Raw genomic sequence first — 24,046 nt, 5'->3', positions numbered from 1 at the left:
CAATTATTTCTGCTTATGAAACAGAAATTGTAAAGATGGGATAGTGGCAACAAATAAGCTCTAAAAGGTAAATAGGATAGCAGACAGGTTTCCATTGTAGGTAGAGTCCAAGCATCGTTCCATATTCCTAGCTCCAAAAAGCAACGCTTTAAAGAGAAGTGTCATGCAGAACTCTGAAGACATCTAATGGTGACTCTAAGAACAGTTATAAAAGCAGCACTTTTTTCCAGCTTGCTGGACTTACAGACTAAGTGGGGAAAAAAAAGATTAAAAATACATTTACATCATTCTTTGTCCAAATATTAATACAATGATATCTCTCAGCTCACCTCCAAGAGCAGCAAAACTTGGATCAATGTGTAAAGGATTCCAGTCCCCACTTAGCCGATATAAGGCAGCCTGCAGAAACAGAGAAAGAGAAATGGGAGGCTAGCCATGCTTGGTAGAAACAAGCAGGAGTTAGTAAAAAATTTATCACAGTTTAACAAACTTACCACATTCTATTTTACTAGTCCTTCGATAACATGCTCTACAAAAAAGCAGGTGAAATGGAAATTAAATGTTATGGTGCAGACAAACTGCCAAAGCTCCAGGGAAATGTGCCAAGAACTATGTGTGGTCTTGGTACCTAAAAAAATCATGTAATTGCTTAAAGGAAGGAAGGAAAAAACAACCTACTCTGCCGACATACAGATCCAGTTTCACTAAAATTTGGCAACAGGGAAATACTGCATTTTCTAGAATTTGTCCCTAGGTTCTACAGCTTGAAGTGTAATTTTAAAGGAGTCTTCACCATGACAGATTCATCCACAATTTTTTTTAAAAAAAAAGCATATGAAAACTTCTCTTTTTAAACACACATTACCATGCTTTTTCAGCATTCGATTTAGCTTACAGAGTTCAGAAATATCCTTATCTTTCCCTTTTAAGAGTAACATGATTGTGATATACTTCCCTCTTAGCAGCTCCATGGGTAGCTCGTCCCAATATTTAAAACAAACCCCAGAGTAACATGCCAAGCTTTCTAGAAGACTTTTGCTTCATGTCAAATAATCTTTTATACTAGTAAAAAGTAGAGACAGACAGATGTAGTGTTTGCATATACTGTGAATGTGAATAAACCTGAGAAATCATGAAGATGGCTACAGTACTTCAGTTTTCTGTCTGCGTAGCCTTAGCATTTTCATTACCAAATTTTGTATTTGCTGTATGTTTACAGTGGCCAGCAGTCCATAACATGAGAGCTGTGACATGCCAGCCTGTGCACCTTTCTGAACTAAAAACTTACTCCCTTATCATCAGTTTTCAGTGAAATCCAGTGACTAAATGATTGTGAAGTACTCTGCAATACGACATCCCCAAAAGTACAGAGAAAATCAGTGTGTCACGTTAACTAATGCCAGTGAACATTTCACAAGTTTAGTAGTTTTATATGATGGCATGATGAACCTGAATTTAATTGAAAGGAGCTTTTAAACTGAAAACAAATTTTATTTCACTCAAGCACATTACTGGCCTTTGGAACCCCTTGTCACTAATTATTTTCTCCCAGCACTTTGGACTGGGATCATAAAAAATGGCATATGTTTATCCAAATAAGGGTAAACTGCACTAAATTGTGTTTGGAGGAAAGAAGCTAACAGATTTCTCAAAGGAAACAATAAAATAAAATAAAATAAAATAAAAGAAAAGAAAAGAAAAGAAAAGAAAGATTCTCCAAAGGAAGCGTTTTCTGATATATTTCTAACGTCGTTTCTTCTGTTAGATCTGAAGCAAAGGACAGTGTAACTAGAAGGGTTCTGAACTCATATTATCATTTTAATCCATAATCCATTTGGTTTATTTTTAATCTGTTAATATTCAGGTCCACTTCTTCAAGTACATACAGCGTTCACACTAAGCTCTAATGCTCTCTCACATGTCCTGCTAGCCTTCATCAATACAGCAAGAGTTCTGAGTCTCAATTATGGTGGAATGTAGAAGAGCTTGTCACTTCTTTCTGGTGTGAGAGTTGGATACATGCGCTAAAAACAGTGAGAAAAAAAATACTAAACTGCACCATAGCTTTAAGTATGCAAGTCTTAGAAAGATAAGTACAATATTTCTCCATGGCTGCTTACATTGTTGTTTACCCTTTTTGAAACACTTCTTTCTTTTGAAAACAAAGATGTATCAGTAAGATAGTATCAATGGACCTGAAATTTGTAACTGTAAATTCTACTTTTGCCCAGAACATATAGTTTTTGGGGTTTTTTTTTGTAATTATCATCTAATTGATCCTATAAATTCTTAGGAATATAGTAAAGACTGGAAATTTCATACTAACAGAACACTACAGTTCAGATGGGTCCAAGTGTGACCTTCCAAAAGGGACAAAGGAGAGGGCAAATGTTTTGCTGAAGGAACATATAACCCAAATTAATCTTATAGCCTCACCAAGAAGTAGAAATAGCAAAGTTATCTCACCTGGTGAGAAGAATAAAGTCAAGACCTCCTGAAGACAGTATTGTCTAGTGCAGGACTCTCCAGCTAGCAATGTACAAGCCCAATCAAGTCCAAAAAGCAAGTCAACGGACTGACAAGGGATCCTATACCGCAGACGCCATTCTACAGGGTGCACCCAAGGAATGTGTGGTGAAACACATAGTGCTGGTTCAGGGTGGAACAGGAAAGCAAACTGAGATAATGTAAATATCTACACTCTACTACACCACTAAGGCAGCTGAAGTGCTGAGTGGGGAAGGGACAGTCGGAAACAGCCTGACAATTACCATCCATGGAGATTACCTGCTCCCTTCACTACTTCCAAGTTCTCACACAAATAGAAGAAAAATGGGCAACTGAGTGCAACCACATTCCCACTCGTACACACACAAAACCCACAGCAGCGGGGGTTCAGAGAATAACATGCACGTGCTGCTCTTCTGACTTGCTGTGTCTTCACTGTCTCCGATATTCCCCTGGGTAGTTGTTAAAACTGTGTTTTCACTGTCAAAAGGTAGAGATGAGCATCTCTGATGTACCACTAGCTTCTTTGCTAAGAGCTGTCTAAAGCCTTAATGCCACCGATATCAAAGTTGTAACACTATGAAAGGAACTTCCAGTGAGGAATAGACCCCTAGTTCCTTAAACAAAATTTTTAAACGGACAATTTAAAGAGAGTTGCTCCTGACAGAATTCTACAGAGTACCACCCTTCATTACTGGTTTTCTTTCGAGAGTCCAAAAGCTAACAGCAAATCACCACTCTCAAGAACTAGAAAATAAAAACTGCCAGATGTAAAATAATTAAATCAAATAATTAAATGACTTTTTAACTAAATTAAAATTCTACGGTCTCACTTTCGTTCTTCTATTAATTGGAGCTTTTACAAAAGCTGTCAGGCTATTTTCACAAAGAAGCTGTTGTAATAAAGTTTAACTCAAATTAAGTAACATTTACTTGCATTACTAAAAAAATTATTTATTTATGGTAAATAAGGACTAATTTCTGTTTTAAGCTCAATCTCAACTTCATTCTAGCTATGCAGCTGTTCCTTACTAAAGTTGTAAAAGGAACTAGCCATTTAATGGGGGTAATAATAAGCACTACTTGGGAGACAATATTTCTACCAAATACTTTTCAAAATTACTGTAGTAAAAAGTACTTGTGCTTCACTAACAAAACAGATGTAACATTTAGGAAGTTACATTTAGGTTCAGAATTTAGGTTCAGAAAATTAAATGTGATCAATGTATTTAACTAGAAGTCTGACACATGAATATGGGAGGCAATACTTGCCTTTTTGTACTTTCAGTAACTATAAGTGGGACTGGTCACAGCTAGAAAACTAGGCTGAACTGAACAGAACAGTTACAGAGCAGGTTATTTCAGATGCAATATAGCCAAGTCAGGTAAGTCAACAAATTTCTTTCCATTTACCACAGTCTCTGGTATTACTTCATTATTTAAATTACATTCCATAAGAGAACAGAATTGGTTTAAAGCTTTGTTGGCTCTACTTTCTATATTCCTCGAATAATGACATTTCCTAAAGTCTTGAGTGAGTGTGATAGCATTAAAACAAACAAAACAAAACAAACAAAAAAAAAAGAAAAAAAGTGATGCATCCTTGGAGGATGAGAACAGTCAATTGATGTGGGGCATTAGATTGAAGTCAGTCATAATACGGTTAGACTGTTCTCCAATTAATAACACAAACTGTCAAGTCTAATTTCCTAACAATTTAGGATTTCTGCCAGATCACAAAAGAAAAGGCGATATCCAACCTGTCTGTGCCAAGTTTTCAGTCTTGCCTGCAGACTGCAATAAAGGTCAGTGGTAAAGCTGACAAAAAAGGAAGCCATATATTTTCCCTCCTAACTGGGGAGAGAAAGAGCTCTGCCCAAGAGCTTATCTTACCGAGTATATGTGTATGTATGTATACACAGACATATATGCGTGTACATATATGCATGTATACTTTACCTAACAGCTTATTCGTGTAAGAGTAAGCAGTCAAGCAATCTCATGAAGAAAAAACAATCCCAAAACTCATCTACACATTTCAATGAACAATGAATACTTCCAGTTGAACCGGCAGTGCTGACGCTTCAAAGGCTCTAATTCAGCACAGTACTTAAGCAATTGAGCCAGCTACTCTTTGACTGAGATCCCCATTTGCCATACCTTCTTTTTTAATTGATTATCTCTGTAAGGGTAAGGAGAGGTAATGGGAAAAAACAACTGGTAGAAACAAACACATATAAAGATAAAAGGGTTTTATTTGTCCCTCCAAATAACCAACTACTTTTTTCAAAGTAGGCGTATGTGGAAAATAAACAAAACAGACAGTTTAACTTGCTCATAGTAGTTTCCAATGCCTAAATACATTTTGTGGAAGCCTGGATCACACATGATTCTATTTTTTAACAAGACTATAATTACAAAATACAAGTGCAGGGTTTCCTGGACTACCTAAGGTTTGCAGTTTTATGTTCTTAGTGGTCTGGACTATCCAAATATGACCTTATTCCCTACATACTTTGGCCTCAGGAATAAGAACTACTAAAATGTTGAATTAAAACACTTTCACGTACACAGCTATTTACAGGAATAGGTGTAACAGCTATAAAACAGCACTACATCTTTTCTCCTTTCTCACCCCACATTATTCATGTCTTTACCCTTACCACATAATTTTCAAATTTAAAATCAACTTATATATTCTGGCATAGACTTCACAGAATTTCAGCTGTTTTTCATTAGCATGGCATATGTACAAGAAAGCCTTCCTTTAACCATACCTCTCAATCAAAAAGAATAAACCACTTTGGTTTGGGGAACTTCAAATGGAATAACAATTTTTAAAGGATATAATGCATAAATAAGAGGAGGAAACAGACTCCTGGTAATGGAGAGCTGCTTGTTTAAACAAAATGACTGCCAAGCTAGTATCTCCTCATCTCACCACATTCTAAAACAAAATTCTAGTATAATCCAAGCCCTCAACTATTTTTCAAAATTGTCAAGATTAGAGTATGCTCTGATCTTCTCAACAGGACTAAACATGGGCAGGTGTGTGTGTGTATAAAACTTGAAATTAGTGTAACAACATGTACCAGCCTTTTAAGGAAATGACTAATACAAATGGTCACTCGCTATACAGTTTCAGGGGTTTTGAGAGTATCATCTCTACATACTGAAATCTCTAGACAAATTATGAAAATTTTACGAAATCCTTGCAATGGCTTCACATCCCTTTGTTCTACTTGTATTACCATTTGTTGTTAAGCACTTTTTCCTGGCATGCTCTCTGTATCTGTGAACCTACTTCAGCACTTCATTTGTTCTATCAGGAAACTATTTATGCTACAAACAGAAAAAAAAAAAAAAATCACCTGAGTCTCTCAGGAGACTCTCCTGTTCAGTTCTCTGAAGTTAACTTAAATTTACAGGTTATCAGGCAACACTATACTATATATTTACAGAGCAGAGCATAAAAACCCCAAACATTTATCCTGTAACTAACTGTATTTTCCCCACCTATGCACGTTTTCATCTTCTCTCTCACGTGATTTATTGCACTCATTCAAAAAAAAAAAAAAACCAACTGAAACTTAAAACACTCACCTTTTTATAACTCTTTTCTTCTCATCTATTCAAAATAAGGATAAAATCCCTTCAAGTAAGCAAACATAACCTGGAAATAACCAACATTTTTTTTCCCCACCACCACAGAACGTTAACGATTACTTATTCTATCTATACACATAGAATCATAAAATCATTTAGGTTGGAAAATACCTTTAAGATCATCAAGTCCAACCATTAACCCAGGACTGCCAAACCACCACTAAACAATGTTCCTAAGAGCCACATCTACATGCCGTTTAAATACCTCCAGGGATGGTGATTCTGCCACGTTCCTGGGCAGCCTGTTCCAATGCTTGACCAACCTTTCAGCCAAAGCTCTCTGTTCAGCCAGGCAGGTCTTCTTCCCACTGGCTCGACTTTTGGTACATGGGGACAGCCGGCTCCTGTGTCTTTAAGATTCCCTTCCTGAGGAATGTCCAGCCTTCCTGCACCCCTCTGCCCTTCAGGGCTGCCTCCCAAGCGGCTCTTCAACCAGGCTGCTCAACAGGCCAAAGTCAGCCCTCCAGAAGCCCAAGGTAGCAGTTCTGCTGAGCTCCATCCCTACTTCTCTGAGAATCAAAAACTCTTATCATTTCAGGCAGAGTGTCTTCCCTAGTTGGCTGACTCACCAGCTGCATCAGGAAGTTATCTTCCAAAGACTCCAGGAACCTCCAGGATGGTTTCCTCTCTGCTTATTGTACTTCCATCAAAGAGCTGGTAAGGTTGAAATTCCCCACAAGAACAGGGGCTACTGATCATGGGACTTCTCCCAGGTGCTTATAGAGTATTTTGCCTGCCTCTTCATCCTGATTGAGAAGTCTGTAACAGACTCCTGCCATGATGTTGGCCTTCCCCCTGCTTTCTACACATAAACACTCAACCTTACCATCACCATCATTAAGCTCGACAATGAAAACACTCCCTAACATACAGGGTTACCCTACCACCTCTCCTTCCTTGCCTATCCCTTCTGAAGAGTTTATAGCATCCATTTATAGCAGCACACCAGTTGCGTAAGTCATCCCACCACGTTCCCATGATGGCAACTATGTCATAGCTTTCCTGCTGCAGAATGGCTTCCAGTGCCTCCTGTTTGTTGCCCATGTTGGATGCATTGGTGTAGATGCATGTCAGTTGATCCTGCCACCTTTTTGCAGGGAGAAGCCTTAATTCCTGTGTGACCATTCTCAGGTGTTTCTATGGTTTCTAACATATCAACTACCATTGCAGCTTTGCTACTGCATGGATTTCCATCCCCTACCTCCAGTGAGATGGCAGACTGCAAGACCTCACTAGCACAACATCCCACAAACATTGGTATGCTGCCCCCCGGCTCATCTCTAGTAAGCCTGGTTTTATTCCTTTCCTCCTTCAAATCTAGTTCAAAGCTCTTTCAATGAGCCCTGCTAACTTTTGTGCAAAGACCCTTTTTCCCCTCGAGACAGGTATATCCTGTCTGTCGCCAGCGGGCCTGGTGTTGTATAAACTGACCCATGATCAAAAAACCCAAAATTCTGCCCGTGACACCAGGCTCAGAGACACATATTGATGTGCTGGCTCTTCCTGTTTCTTCCCTCATCATTCCCTAAGTTCTCTGAAAACACATACAAATATTTATGTACACTTGAAAACACAAATTAAATCTGTGTAGAGTAAAAGGTGTCTTTCCACAGGTAAGTATCCACATCCCAATTACACAGAAGCTTGTAAGGGTCTTATCACTCTTATCTTCAAAGTAAAGCATTGACTCATAGTACTGAACCTGTTGACAACTGGCAGAAAATATTTTACAGTAAGTTGTTTAAAAATTCATTAGGGTGTTAAATCTTTCTCACGCACCTCTTTCCTTCCAAGATGACTTTAATAAGTTTTTATTGCAAAGTCCAGTCTTTTACAACAAACTAGATTTGTGCGTAACTGTCTTCACAACTGTTTCCAGCTACATGAAGAACTGCAGATTTAGCTCAACTCGACACGGTGAAAGACTAAACTCAGGTAGCTAGAGGACAGCAAGTATGAGCAAAACGACTGCATAACTGAGAATGCCACAGTGTCCTTCCCTTACTGAGTCAGTCTCAGTCACATGATGCTAATGACACTACTTGAAACATGGCACCAATTATGTTCTTCTTTTTCAGGGAAAATGGAAAAGAAACTGTATTTTAAAAATAAAATAAAGCAACACCACTAAAAAGCAGTAATTTCCTCACAACGCACTGGGTAATGATTGATCTAGATATACCTGGCACAGAGAAGGGTTTACATAGCTTGCATATTTTAAATCCTATCAGATTAGTCTAGATATGAATTTACTAAATCTCTCTAAAAATCTCTGAATGAGTAAAGAATCATTATATTCCCTAAACTGGCTTGTTGTTTTTTTTTTCCTTGCCACTGCATCACATTCACGCACACACACACAAAAAACCCCCACCATCAGATGCTATATGTCACTCCTTTAAATACTCTCTATACAATTAAAATGGCTCAAACATTTATAAACATCCTTACTTTACAGACTGGAAACCATATGACAGCAGGAAAGGTCATAACTGTCAGTAGCACAAACCAATTCTGGCTCTCCAATTTAACATCTGAAGGCCTAATTCTTCAAAGCATCACATTTTTGAAGTACATTGTACAAGTTCAGAAGCGAGCTTCTATGAATTTCAATTTCAGCCAGTGATGCTTGGACACCCTCCTCCTAGTCTGACTCCTAAATTTCATCTTCCAAATTCCATCATCTCATCATCTCCTATCAGACACTTATTAAGGAGCACCCATATCTGAGTGCTTTGGGATAGCTCAGTAACAGCTGCCCACAGACCATAAGAATTTTATGGACAAAGCAAAGAAAATCCTGTGTTGAAGAACTGCAGCTCCAACCAGTCACCAACCATGAGATCATTTTCCTTTCATTACTCCTCTGAACACAACTTCCTGCGACAAGTAACACAGGAAAACTGACTTCCTATGCTATCTCAGCTCAGGCCTAGAGCTCGCTCTGCCTGTGTAAGCAGTTCTTGAAGGTGAAGGACCAAACACACCATTTTTGCCCGCATGACTGAAAACTGCATCATAAAGTACTGCATACAAAGGGGATACTAGAAACAAAGGAAGCTTTATTTGGTATTTTTATCTTTTTAGAGACTGCAACATTTAAAACATGATTGTAGTTTTCCAAATGAAAGCAACTTAAAAATGACAGGATATCAAGAAGCTGTTCCCCCAGCAGACTAGTAGTCTCAGTTTCATCAGCTCTGACAAGGATCTTAAAAATTCTTGAAAGCAAAGACAGTTTTCCTGACCCTGAAAACCACAAGGCAGTGCTTGAGATACCAAAGTTACATGGAAAAGTACCTCTGACAGAACTTCATATGTGATAGCTCACATGACATTGAGACTTGAAGAGGGCACAGCTGCATTTACACAGCAGGTCCCAAAAACATGGTAGCCTTGAGACATCGTGTTTTTAAGAAAATATCTAAACGGTCTTTTCTACCTCTTTGTCACATCTATTTCTATCAACGTAAGTAACAAATACACAGAGTCAGAACTTAAAGTATAAGAATGCTTTAGTGAAATATATGATACTGTTGCAAGCCAGGATAATTTTTCAACTGGCAAGCATTTCTTAAAATTATTAGACATTTTACTGAAATGAGCTGACATTAACAACAACTTCAAAGTCCTACAAACTCTGCATATTACAGCTTTAGTTTTTCCATGTAGACAACCAGGACAGGTAGCTTTCAGAATCAAGCAGGAGGAAACACATGAAAACTGAAATGACTTCTTGAAAAATTCCAGTTTATGGGCTACTGTTACACTGTTCAACAACATTGTGTATTCTGAATATTAATTCTCATATTTGAAGATAGAGAACAATTTATTACTTGGGAGGCAATCTGCACAATATCTGAACGCTGTGAGTTTTTCCACGAGAAAAAAAATACATAGAAAGTACTCAACAAACTCAAGACTCCGTATTTGCTTCCTTCCTCAAAAGTGACTTGAGTCACTCAGACATCACCAACTTTTAACAGCCACTGCAGCTTATTTTGTGTGCCATCAGAAAATTAATTCCCAAGAAATCAACACATTTGGGAAGGAAGTGAAAAGAAAACTCTGCAGAGACACAGGTCATTCACTGCCTGTGACTGTTCATTGCATTAGGAACCATTCTCCAAAATCTGTTTGATTAATTTAAGGCCCTGGTTCAAAAACCAGCAGGACAAGAGTAGCTTATAGATACTAAAGCTCTGTAACTACATTAAACATTCCCTACAAGACTGAAATCGAATGATTAATTTCTTGCTAAACAGCTAATAGTCAAACACCCTCCAGACTCCTCAGTTTTCTGTCAAAAAGTCTGTTTTATTCAAGAGATTTATAGCAGTGTATCTAGTAAAGCATAGCTCAGATTAGAGAGAGAACAAGCTAGAAAAATACGACAGCACATGCACATCTCTGCAGGGCAAGATGGAAAAATGTCACCTAGTTCTTTGCAGAAAAATTCCTGAACACAGAGAAGAAATGTTTCATGTCCTTCTTGAACAGGATATAAATTTAAAGCCTTTTAGAAGGTCAGATACTTCTAAATTTTTCTTAACCACTTTCCATCTTTAAGCAGCTTTCACCATCATGCTGCAACTCATACATAAGCACTGGCTGGTGTTTAAAGAACTTCTCAGAAATGGGTTGTACAGATCTGAAAGGGCTAAACATTTATTATACTACCTGCTAGTAGTCTTTGATACCACTGACCGAAAGGACTAGTTTGTTCTGCCAATGGTCACTGGCATAACACAATCATTTTTCAAGGAACTGTAGGTGTCTGTACCCTCCATTCTGCTGAACGCATGGTAAAGGGCAAAAATGGTTCTTAGCTCTCTGTTCCCATTATCCTCTTCACTAAGCAGTACTTCCTCCTGTCTGAACACATGTAAAAAACATTCTTCCTCTCAGAAAAAAAACCAGTGTAGCTGAGTTAGACCTGAATATAACTTTTAAGACAACCACAATCATTGACTTCCGTGAAAGACAGAAGTCATCACAGTAAACATTTTTAAAATGTGCATGATGGTCTAATTATCTGCAAGCTTAATACGTGATCATGCTATGAAAGCTAAAGGCAGAAAAAATATTAATTATGAAGTGCAGTTTAGCCATGTAATTGTGGTAATACAGAAACCAAATGTTGAATGTCACAACTATCACTGGAAATTAATACAGTCAGGTTAACTCAAATGTCATCTGCAAACTGACTCAGTCTGTCTCGTACTCTGTAATAATTCAATAGCTGAATGGCAACAGTCATTTCTGCCAACACCTTTTTCATTTAAACACTAAAAAAAACCCCATATTCAGAAACTTCAATGCAACTTGTGTGCCATCTTCCATTTTCAACAGGATTTCAGGCAGTTATGTGTCATTCCACAGACACATAAATGTAAAATCTTGGTAACATTTCCCCAAGCTGTCTTTCCCATGAAAGTCTGCATTCTTGCCCATAACGTTCCCAAGTTCTACACATTCCCGTTCTTGTACACAGGCATCATCACTTAAGCACAGATGCTACTGAATAATTTGGCAGATAAAACTTGCAGTTCTCAATGTCCACTGGCTGTGGGTCCTGCAAGATCTAATTGGAAGGGAATTCTCTTTATATATCTACCTGTCAAAACGGATCTTAAAATAAGACAAGCGTGGTGGCTATTCTGTGCCACTTCCTTTATTTCCTAAAATCAGTTTTGCAGTAGCAAAGTTTCCCAACTTCTGTGTTACAGGGTCACTACCATCTTTTATCTCAAGAACTTAGCATTTTATGCACAATAACAAGTCCAGGTGTAAGAGTTTAAGGCTCAGAAAGTAAGATTACTATATGAACAAGGGGATCATAAATGTCATCTGAAAATACATGGACCTGGAATCAATTCTGATACAATCATTCAGAGGAGAATCTCAGCTAGGGTTCTAACATTCAAGTATGGGGTCATTAGGGTTGCTTTATCTTATCTAATACAGTGCCAGCTGCTAGACAGCACCTTCCACTACATTTAACCACCTCCCAGAAACAACTCTCTCACTGTTCCCTGCTCCTTGCTCACCTTGTGAACTTTTGATGAAGCCTATTTTAAAGAATTAGACATCTGTACCTCCTAGACCAATGCTGTGAATTTTAGGATGCAGCAAGTACATCAGCGCTAGGAACAGAAATGCTTGGTCTAAGCTCTCTTTCCTGGTTTAAGTGGGTAGGGCTAACTTGGACTTCAAGCACATGAATCAGCTGGGTAAGACCTTTAGTTACTTTGTATATAATCAGAGGCTAAGCAGACATTACAGTTACCACAATTCAGCTGACGCTCAACATTTTAATTGCATTTCCAAAAGCTATAGGCTCCTGCCATGACTAAGCTGCTTTTCAGAATATGACTCAGTCTAGTAGCTCCAGACTTTCCTGTCTTACTTGTCTGACACCTGCATATGTTTACCTTCAGGCAAGGTTATATTTATTTACTCAGGTTTTTACCTATGGAAAGTAGATCCCTGTGAACCAGCGGGACTGTGGACAGATGGAAACATAGCTAGACAGTCAGAATTTCAGGTTCCCCTGACTACTACTACTACAGAAATTTAACTTTTTCAAAACTGTGAACTTTAAGCACTTTTTTTTGTCACGAAGTGTTTGCTTGTACCATTTGTCGTAAATTTCAGATTTCGGACATCTTTTTTTTTTTTTTTAACTACAACAGAATACAAATGTTCATCATTCAATGTAGAATTCTGTAATGAATTATTATAACATTGCATCAGCGTTACGGAAAGAATTCTTTAGATAGCACATTGAACACACTGTCATAATTTAACCTAGCACAAATTTTAGCTTCATGTTTATACATAGATTTATTTATACAGGCACACACATATATACATATACACACAATATATATTTATATGGTATATATTATACATAAATACCTGAGGTATACTGGAAAATTTGAACTATCAGTGAACATCATGTAAGACTCCTTTCTCCAAAGTAAACATTTCCACACGTAAAGCACACAAAATTTTACCTGATCAGCAGTTGTGACATCAGAAATTACGGCATCAGGGGGTCTCTTTGGTGGATTCACTGTTACCTAAAGCATAAGCAGTAGCATTAATATTTCACTGCAAAAATCTTGTATACACACCCATTCCAGAATATGTAAATTAAGTATAAAATGAAACAGCACTTACAAAGCTTTTAAGGTTCCTCTTATCCTTCCTACATTTACAGCCAAATAGAAAAAGACACCTAGGCCACAAAAAGTTTCTTAGCAAGGTTACCTTTAAAAGGTCACAATCCTGAGACAGCAGACCTGGCTAACCAGTAACATGTTCACTTGTACAGTTGATCTGTTTGATTTCATTTCTTCCAAACTATCCAAAAAAGTTCAAGCAAGAATTATTCACTCAGAAAAAACAGCTGTCTCATACAACATTAGTGTTTTGGAACACGGAAACAGAAACAAAGCTTTTAAAACAAAATTTAGAAAGCACAGTGGAGTACAAAATTATTTACTACCTCACTCATGGACTACATCAACTTCCAGCTCTTTTTCAGTTTGCACTGGTTTGTTTGTGGGTTTTTTTCAATCACATGCTGCACAATTTTGTAAAAAAAGCTGTTCCTTGAGCAATCTACAGGTTCATTGTGCAGTTTTGAAGATACAAACTTTATCAACAGACTGACAGAGAACACCCTAGATCATGATAAACACAAAGAACACCACAACCAATTCAAAGCTATTGAAGTAGCTGAAATCTTTTTTCACCCCTTTTCTTCTCGGGTTTTCAAAACAAACAAGAAAAAGCCCAAACAAAGAGAAAATGGCATAAGTTCTATAAGGAAAGGAAGTAACTTGACTCTTACCTGTAGTAATTCTTAGTTTATGTAAGCTCTTTACCAAATAAAAGGGAAATCAAAAGAAACTGAGTGCTTTGTAGTTTCACATCTAATAACAAGAAAGGCTTTTCCCTGTGTATTAACAGCAGACTAAAGCCACCTCGTCAGTGGAAGACTTGATAACATCACTGTTGCTTCTGTCACTTTACAGACCCACAAGGGACCCACACATTAATCCGTTTGATAACAAGGGTGCCACATAACATCTTCAAAACAAGAACGACTTGCCAATCTGGTTCCAGTTGGTTTAAAGAAAGTCAACCCAACCTACTAAGCCATTAAGACATTAAAACTAGCTGACATATGACATATAACTAGGGAAACCCCTCTACCAGTAGGGCAAGAAAACCCCAACTCAAGGGACAGACAACTTACACAGGGGGTTGCTCATCACAGACCTCCACTTGGAAATTTGTCCTCTTTAGTTTGCAGACACAGTAAATGTGTAAAGTGACAAAAAGACACATACTAAAATATGTCTGATCAGCCTGGAATGGCTTTTTGGCACAGAAGGATATGAAAGTCTTTTTAATTGGAAAGGTCTGCAAAGACAAAGTAGGAAAATTTATTGTTTGAAACTGGCCTCTTGCCTGCAGAGTCGTCTCTTGAATTTGCTATCACTGTGATGCCTTAATTACACTAAATTTGGGGGTCTTCCATCTCAGGAAGAACTGCTGCCTGAAACAGTTATTCTTCATATTTCAAAACGTAAAAACATTTATATAGCATTCTCATACTTCACTAAATAGAGTGAAGAAATTGCAGTTGCCAGAAATGCAATGTTTAACTACAAATTGTCAAGGCACTACACTGGACTCACTTGTGTCACCACTTCCTTTGAACCACTATTTTTTTTTTAATGCATTATTATAAAATCTGATTACAAAAGAATTAAGTGTTCCATCAAAGACCTTTATACACTGTTTGCAGTAATATTCTGTGAATTTGTTATAGTACACAGAGGCTTTTCCCATTTCTCTGAAGCAGCAGGCATTTCAAGATTTGGTTTGTAAAGTTACATATGGGAGAACTGTTATATAACTGATACAGATCTAATAAAAAAACTTGTAAATTTAGATTAAAAAAATCCCAAAGAACACTACCTACAGCATTACAGATGTGCAAAAAGTAGACGTTTCATTATAAATTTTTAAAAATACTGAGCCTAAAATAGCCTCTATTCAATTGACTGTTTATTACTGTAGTGCCTCAAGCCCCCAGTTCACAGTAACAATATCTGGCCATAGCTGGCGCCACCCTTATATATAGTATTGAAGGAAACAATACTTTTATATCAGATACCTCAATAGCTACTTCATGGATTTGGACATTCACACATGTGTTCATGTGACATTGCTTGTCATTTGCCAACTCTCTCCCCACAATGCAGGAGTTCCACCCCAATGGAAGTGAGAAACTCTAATGTTACTTCTGTTTTCCTCTTTATCATTTCCAAACCTCTTTCACATGAACACAAACATTCATAAAGAGCTACACCTACAGATCTTTTCTAAAAATTGCAAGTTCAAACATGATACCACACATCTGAGTACTTCTCAGCTTTCTACTAAGCTAGTCTTTTTGCTAAAGCACATCTTGCAATATTAATATATGATCACACCTATTAGCACAAATTTAATGCATGACAACAAGTCACTAAACATGAAGACTCTCTGTATACGTACACACATAACCACCACTAGGTATCAATTTATGTTTAAATATAAAAAGTCCCTCTACCGCCTTAAAACATAAGCCAAGAAAACCTCTGAGGTGGAGCAGCAGAACACACTGTAAAGCTAAACTGACGTCACATGGATCACATATTCCCGATCAGAAATGTAAGCAGAGAGGCAGAAATTGAAATGTGATCATGACAGCAGAGCTGAGGCAGGTTTAAACCAGGTTATGAGCCTAGTTGGCACAAACCAACAGCTCAGCAGTAGGCCCTTAGACAAAAGTATCTAAAATCTCTGCTTGTCACTCTCTTTGCTGCCCATGCTCAACTAGGCCAGCCAAAAAATCTGCACTTAAAGCTATGTATAAGAGAAGTAAAGCTCACTAAATCTACTTGAGAAAACCAAAACTTCAAATAAAGCCACTTACCTGTTCTTGTTGTGATCTAAAAGATCTCTAAATTTTTTTCAGATCAAAAGTAGATTGAGAAAATACAACCTTTCCCAAGCTAACTTTTAACAAGCAATTAGTAACTTTCCTCATCTGTTCATTTATGAAGAGTGTGACTGGGAGTAACTAAGTACGTAAAATCAAAGGACATGAAGTTTCTTTTGTTTGCAAAGCCTACATTTGGGTTTGCTAAAACCAAGAGTCAATAAGACTTGCCAAATTGGACAGTTGAACTGACAGTATATTCCATCTGACCTACAGAAGTAGGATTTTATGAAAATTAGCACAGCCCAAAGTACAACATGTAATAGATTCTACCACTTCTGTGGAATTAATTGGGTCAAATCAGGTCGAGTACAGACTGCTACAGAGTCAACTTCAAAAAACCTTCTTCTAAAAAATCTAATACAAATCCTCTAGAGGAGTGTTCTGTCCATATCATGCATTTTATATGAATATCAATTTTATTTTAACTTCAGACATAGTTTTCTAAGTCCAAGTCCTGAAAATTTAGATTCTAAAAGTTTTCCAGAGAATATCCTATTCTGTTTTCCACTAGGAAATTCTGTATCTGTAATTTCAAATATTTGAAGGTAGGAATATCTCATCAGTTGTATGTTTAGCAATTAACTTTCCTCCCTAACTGTCAAAACAAAACCATTGGTCTCTAAGGCTCTGAACAGTACCTTTCCATTTCAGGCTCTTCAATGAACCAAAGTCTTTAAATTCCATTTGAGTCTGTACTGCCACACAGCTCAAATGCTAGTTTATCCTTCCTAGTTCATATAGCAAGTCTTTTTCTTGCAGTGCAGTCAGTAGTTTTAAGGTTTTCTTTGAACATGTGTGAATATACCTTGGCCTTTTCTGATGTTCGTTTTCCACCAAATCCTCCAGCTCCAACAAAAAACAAAGAGAACTGATTATAACACACTAGGTCCTTTCCACAGTAGGTATTCACTGAAAGACAATAAAAGAGGAAGGTCATACATTGTCTTCAGTCCCCTTCTTCATATAGCTAGCATGTGTGGTTACAAGAGAAAAGTCCAGCTGCAAATATGACAAAGCTCATTTTAACAACTGAAAACTACGACAATGGTCACGCTTTCATGTTGCACTGTTGCAAGTCACTTCCTGACTAGTGAAGACTAAAGATCTTTTTCAAATAACATTATCATTAACTTTATCTACATGAAAGCATTAAAATTTAAAAATGAGCTATCAAAATACTGATGACATCCAAGGTGCCAAAAACAGTCAACAACAGAGTGCTGAAATTAGTATTTATTTTGGCATCTCTCACTGTGTTAGCAATTTATTTAAATATGATACAATTGTGCCATAAAATATGATGTTTTAGAAGCTATTAAGAATCCCTAGTGTGCAAAGCACATTACCAACTCACACAAAACATGCCATTAGTAGTTTTTTCATACTAGTACTACTATAAAAAGAGCTTCAGAGCAAGCTTTAGTTTAAGGTCACCTGTTCCTTTTGAAGAAGTTAAAACTTCTTACACTGAACTGAGATTCAGCTTCCTACTTCCAGTTCATGCCTATTCCCCTCCCTTACACTGAAATTTTCAGTATTGTTAATAATATTAATTTCCAGTTCTGGAAGAAATTTAAAAACCACTAAGACTCTGCTCACAAAAAGAAATTCTGTGTCTTGCAGAAACAGACAAGCTTAATGTTAACCCAGTATAGAAGCAAAACACAGCTAGAAGGAACAAAGGGGACAGTAAAGCCCTTTTTACACTTTTATCTGTAAACTGAAGGAATAAAAGGTCAACAGTGTTTAGAGATTCACTACCTATTAACCTATTCCCTCAAACTAATTTCCCAAGGGACCTTGGTATAACCAAACCTGAAGATACCAACATTCTGAAAACAATTCATCAACATCCAGAGACATTCTGATCCTTTAACTTGGATTACAAGAGGAAGGAAATGGGGTTTGGTTTTATTTAGAAAAGAATAATGTAGACATAAAAAAAGAACACAAGACATGCTCTTAAAGATGGCTGGTTTGCAGATGAGTCTACACAACATACACATGACTAACCTTTGGAAACCCACCCCACAAAACATATGCACACACCCCCTTGCTGAAGGCTGCCAGAATCTAAAATGGCTGCCTTCAGATAGGACTAAGTAGTACTATTAAAGAACTTTGTTCCGTTTGCACAGTGCACTATTCCACCTACATAGGGAAAATTCAAACGTTCTCTGCAATCTTTTTCCAATTTCCAATCTTATTTCAGTATGTTAACTGCCCAAGAACAATTACATTATACGTTTACACAGCTATTGCTAACTAGCTCACTTCTCAGCTTTCACTGAGATTTAATAAGCTAGCAGTCTTTACTGGGATAAGGCTAGCAGGTATTGGTATAGCTAGTTAAAAACTGAGCCTGTCAAATTTTACCACATTCCCTCGAAAAATTATAAACCTTCTTACCATCTATAAGCAAGACTGCTCCTGATCCTTTGTCGAGAATATCAGCAACGGTTGAAACTGAAGTTAATTGCCCTGTAAGAAAAGAAGAAACATATACATGTTGTAAGGGTTTGCTTCAGGAACAAAGTCGATACATGACTCTTTATGCTTCCTTACTAACAATAATAATAATGGTAATAATAATCATAGTGGTAGTCACAGTAATCACAATCATCACAATTATAATAAAAGTGTCTGGGAATCTTTGCAAATCTTCGTTTGTAGATGTAAGAATTTTTTTTATTATTTTTTTTTTAAAGTCTTGAGGGTTTATTTAATAGAATCTTGCTCTAGTTTATGCTTTGAACTAAACACAAATTGCATTTCAGACTCAAACACATCACTTAACTTCACAGATAGCTCCAATCCCTTAAGGATTGTCCACAGATTCCAAGGGGGTTGAAACAGTTAGTGTTCTACAGAAGCTCAGCTCAGCTGAGGGCCTGGGCCTGTGGGTTTACTAAGTTTGTCCCTAAAGAGGTTATTGCTCTAGAGAGATATGTAAACATATATGTTTACATAATCAGCCTATGGAATGGAAAAAACTTTATAAAGTCCCGGCAATCCATTATTAATTATCAGACTTCTTTGAAGTTACTACAACTCTCACACATCTCCTTTTTGTTTCAACAAGAAATTAGGCCACTTATTTGTGGCTTGCAAGATTATTTCTTTCCTTCTACCCACTAGAAAAGTTAATTTTTAACAACTACTAATGAAGAAATCCTGACACATGCATGCATATCCTGGATGAGCCTAACAAGCACCTCTCAAGTGCTGTTATCCAGGAAAACACTGAGATGTATGAAAAGAGTTTGCTACTGCCGTAACTAGTATCTTGAGAATTTTGACAGGAAGAAAATTAATTGCTTTTTAACCTCCTCATCAAGATGTCTATTCCTCCTTTACATCCATAATTTAAATCTTATCTATTTACAGGCACACAGATGCAACCAATGTTACAGAATTTTTAGATAAACATCCCAAAAGTTCTACGATACAACTTTACAGAAAGAATTGTAAGTTCTGCTCATTTAGTATCAAATTATTTGAGCAATACACCAGAATGTAGTATATTTGCTCACTATACCAAAGATCAGGCGTGAGTTTACTAACTATACTTTAGAAAAGCAGCATCTGATACCAAGAACAGAGTTTCAAAATTCCTTCAATCATGCAATAGGTTGCCTCTCTTCTCCCCTTCCCCTTGTAAAACGAATATGCAAAAAATCCAGCTGCAAACACAGCTTTCTTAGTTCCGTTTATAATATGGCTACAGGAACTGTTTCATAGTGAAAAGCAAATCAGCAACACTAAAGGACTGACCTGAGGCTGGTAATGGTTTATACAGTTCCAGATATTGCTCACCATGCAGCATCTATGTAAAGAAAGGCAGTGCTGTAACAATCAATATATATTATATTGCTTCCCCCATCACAATTGCAAGGAAATACATAGTTATTTTAGAAAGTGTTCAGAACAAACAGATTAAAAAAATGCAAGTTTGTTTTGTATTTTCAATTTCATCCCCAGCAGAAAGTATTTTCAAAGAAACTTACAAACTTCTGTGGTTTAATAAAAGCATAGTGAACACAAATTAAAATTAAACAAAAAATTGATCATTCATACCACCTTGGGCTGATACAGGTTATACAAGTGAAGCAAATTAATAATTTCTTGGAATATATACAACACACTGAATCTTCCTTTTCTAAAATAAGTGGAACTTATTAATATCACAAACACACTAAAAAAGTAATCTTATATAAAGCCCAACAACATTTGATACTTGACTCTTCCATACCTTTGCTATATCAATATTTAGTCCTGGAAGAGAAGGAATACCATCAAACATCGAAGTCTGAGCAGGAATTACTCCAAAGCTGGGTAAACAGCAGAACTCTTCATTTCCTTCAAAAAGAAATTTTAGGTGATCTGGATCCTTAGTTGACATTCCCACACCAAGAGCATACAGAATAGGCTCTAAGCGAGTATATTTATACACGTTGGTAGCCAATTCCCGGCCAACAATGCTTGCCTGGAAATTAAAAGTCAGTATAAAATAAACCTTCACAATAGTTAATACTGCATTTGACTTTTTCCTGTAATTCTCATATTAGACAGAATTCCAAGCCAAAACCACACTGACCAACAAGACCCGTTCCCCTGCCCCTCTTCTGAACAATACCCTAACTAAAGACACTTACAAGAACATGCATTCAGCATTATTCAGTCTATTTAGTCTTAAGTTTTCCCATCATCAGTAATAAAAAGTGGAGCCTGGAGATGTTTCTTATTTTTCTTCCTCACTTCACAGTTTAAAACCCACATTTACTCTTGCAGACAGCAAGCCAGAGTAGAAGCTGATCATGCAACACAAATCTCTCTGCTCACGGTTTTCACCTAACTGAGTGCATCTGGTAGACATAGGTACTTGCCGTGTCAATAGATGAAGAGACCACTGATCCAGAGCTTGTTGAATTCATAGAAACATTCCCCTGAGACTCTATGTGACTTAGAGCATCATTCAATACACTTATGGACTCTAGAGAAAGGAATTGAAAAATAATCACTTACAAATAGCCATAAATGAGACGTTCCAGTTAGACACACAACAAACATGCCAGCAAATGAGATATAGCCCAGTACTTCTCAACTTAAACACAATAAATATACAATTGCAAATTGAGCACAGCCCTGCATTTTACAGGCATTTACACAATAGTCGATGATAAGTGATCTCTACACCAGTTCCATCTGTTCTGCACCCAGCAGTCAACCATGACACCTATCTAATTCAAGTGCCTGAAACATAACCGGTGCTATATGCCACCATTCAAGCCAAAAGGAGTATGTCAGTAAATACTTTGTTTTATTCCCTGAACCATAGTGTTGAAAGGAGAAGATAATGTGCATTACGTTTCAACTCAGAAGTATACACTGGAAAATTAGTACTGCTTTTCTAATCTTGAAAATTATTTGCAATAAAAGAAACATCTCATCTGGCAGTTACCCTCTTTCCCAAGTCACACAGATAAGCAAATAAATACATCTGAGCTTGAATAATGGCAAGATTACAAGTGAGATGTTGCATGGCTGAGATACAGAACTCAGCTATGGTAAAGGCAGGCCATCAAGAACAGCTTGGTCCTTGAAGCTCAGTGTGGCTAAAATCAATGTTAAACATTGACGTGTTAGAAAGTACCAAACAAAAAGTGGGAGAATCATGCACAGAAAAATAAAAGTGATTAAATTGGAGGAGTGTAAAATCATTATTTAACTACCTTAAACTTGGAGCTGATCCCCTCCACTTCAAAACCCCTACACTTATACTGACTTGCACTGCTGCTCAGACTAACACTGTTGTTGCTCTATTGCACTGCATCCCCCTAAATATCCTGCAAGTTAACCACACACTCTCCTGCAGAGTCTCCATGTCCTGAACTATTTCTTCCTTCCTAGTCTCACTGCCAGAATCTTCATCCCTTTTTGCATTCATGAAAAGAATGAAGGAAAAGAAATAATGAGCTGCTGGGAGAAGTAACAGACTGTCTCCGCCTTTCTCACATGAGCCAAAGACTTTCACATTGCCTCAAGCAAAAATACAGTTTTGACCTCCAAGTAAACTTGAATGTTTCCTCAACTTTTCACATTCATAACCTATTTCCATGCAGGAACACAACTATCATTCTTAATGGTGAAATCCAAAAAAGATTACCAACATGTATCTTACATGCAATGACATCATTAAGACACATTATAATCTGTAATTTAATAATGGTGCAGAATACTACAATCTCCATTTCCAAGTTTTTCTTCCAGAATATATGATATGACTGGCTTCTTAAAGTGGTGAGCTGGCTAGTGTCTGGCTGAACACTAAGGAGATAGCAGAATCACAAAACAGTTCGGGTCAGAAGCAACCTTTGAAAGTCACCTAGTCCAACCCCCCTGCAATAAGCAGGGACATCTTCAACTAGATCAGGTTGCTGAGTCCCATCTAATCTGACCTTGAATGTTTCCAAGAATGGGGTATCTATCACCTCTGGGCAATCTGTTCCAATGTTTCACCACTCTCATCGTAAAAAGATTTCTTCCTTACATCTAGTCAAAATCTACTCTCTTTTAAATTAAAGCCATTACCCTTTGTCCTGTCACAACGTCCTGCTAAAAGGTCTGTCTCCATCTTCCTTAAAAACTTTAAGTACTGAATGGCTGCAGTAAGGTCCTCTCCCTGGAGCCTTTTCTCCAGGCTGAACAACCCAAACTCTCTCAGTCTTTTGTCACAGGGCAGGTGTTCCAGCCCCCTGATCATTTTCGTGGCCCTCCTCTGGACCTGTTCTAACAGGTCCATGTCTTTTTTGTACTGAGGACCCCAGAGCTGGACACAGTACTCCAGGTGGGGCCTCACCAGAGAGCAGAAGGGCAGAATCACGTTCCTCAAGCTGGGGCCACACTTCTTTTGATGCAGCCCAAGATACAGCTGGGTTTCTGTGCTGCAAGCGCACACTGCCAGCTCACGTCCAGCTTCCCACTCACCGCTATCCCTATGTCCTCCTCTGCAGGGCTGCTCTCAATCCCTTCATATCGCAGCTTGCAGTGATACCAGAGGTTGCCCCGACCCAGGTGCAGGACTTTTCACTTAGCCTTGCTCAACCTCATCAAGTTCACATGGGCCCACCACTGAAGTTCTTCCAGGTCTCTCTGGGTGGCATCCTGTCCCTCAGGCATGTCAACTGCACCACTCAGCTCGATGCCCTCTGCAAGCCTGTGAGGGTGCACTTGATTCCACCATCTATGTCACTGATGAAGATATTAAACAATACTGTCTCAATATGGACCCCTGAGGGACACAAATTGTCACTGATCTCCATCCGGACATTGAGCTGTTGACCACTACCATCTGGATGCGACCATCCAACCAATTCCTCATCCACTGAGCAGTCCATCCATCAAATCCACCTCTCTTTCTATCTTGCAGGAACGATGTTGCGGGGGACCACATCCAAAGCCTTACAGAATTCCACAGAGATGACAGCTGTATCTCTTCCCTTGTCCACTTATGTAGTCACTCCATCACAGAGAGCCACTAGTTTCATCAAGAAAGACTTGCCCTCAGTGAAGTCATGCTGGTTGTCTCGAATCAGCTCCCTGTCTGCCACGTGCCTTAGCATAACTTCTAGGAGCTTCTGTTCCACACTCTCCTCAGGTACAGAGGTGAGGCTAACAGGTCAGTAGTTCCCAAGGTCCCCCTTATTACACTTTTTAAAAAGTGAGATGCAATGGTGTTCACCTTTAATGTCACAAGCCTCACCAAAATTATTTTTTTAAACTTTTTTTTAAACTTTGGCTTAC

The 24,046-nt window shown here is 37.8% G+C and overlaps 1 protein-coding gene across 1 annotated transcript in view; it reads right to left on the bottom strand.

Annotated features, from left to right (window-relative positions):
* HSD17B4 (hydroxysteroid 17-beta dehydrogenase 4) overlaps positions 1-24,046 on the bottom strand; it is a 68,010-nt gene that overhangs the window by 21,008 nt on the left and 22,956 nt on the right. The window contains exons 12-18 of the mRNA XM_056323996.1: positions 21,130-21,236; positions 20,496-20,729; positions 20,018-20,069; positions 18,653-18,724; positions 17,049-17,152; positions 13,194-13,259; positions 330-399 (exon numbers count right to left, since the gene is read on the bottom strand). Of these exons, the coding sequence (XP_056179971.1) occupies positions 330-399; positions 13,194-13,259; positions 17,049-17,152; positions 18,653-18,724; positions 20,018-20,069; positions 20,496-20,729; positions 21,130-21,236 (705 nt within the window). The remainder of the gene's footprint in view (positions 1-329; positions 400-13,193; positions 13,260-17,048; positions 17,153-18,652; positions 18,725-20,017; positions 20,070-20,495; positions 20,730-21,129; positions 21,237-24,046) is intronic.

This window comes from Falco biarmicus, chromosome Z, assembly GCF_023638135.1.
Source record: "Falco biarmicus isolate bFalBia1 chromosome Z, bFalBia1.pri, whole genome shotgun sequence".
In the NCBI taxonomy this organism is placed as follows: domain Eukaryota; kingdom Metazoa; phylum Chordata; class Aves; order Falconiformes; family Falconidae; genus Falco; species Falco biarmicus.
The sequence above is the reverse complement of the archived record's forward strand: the minus strand, read 5'-3'. Positions and strand labels throughout refer to the sequence as shown.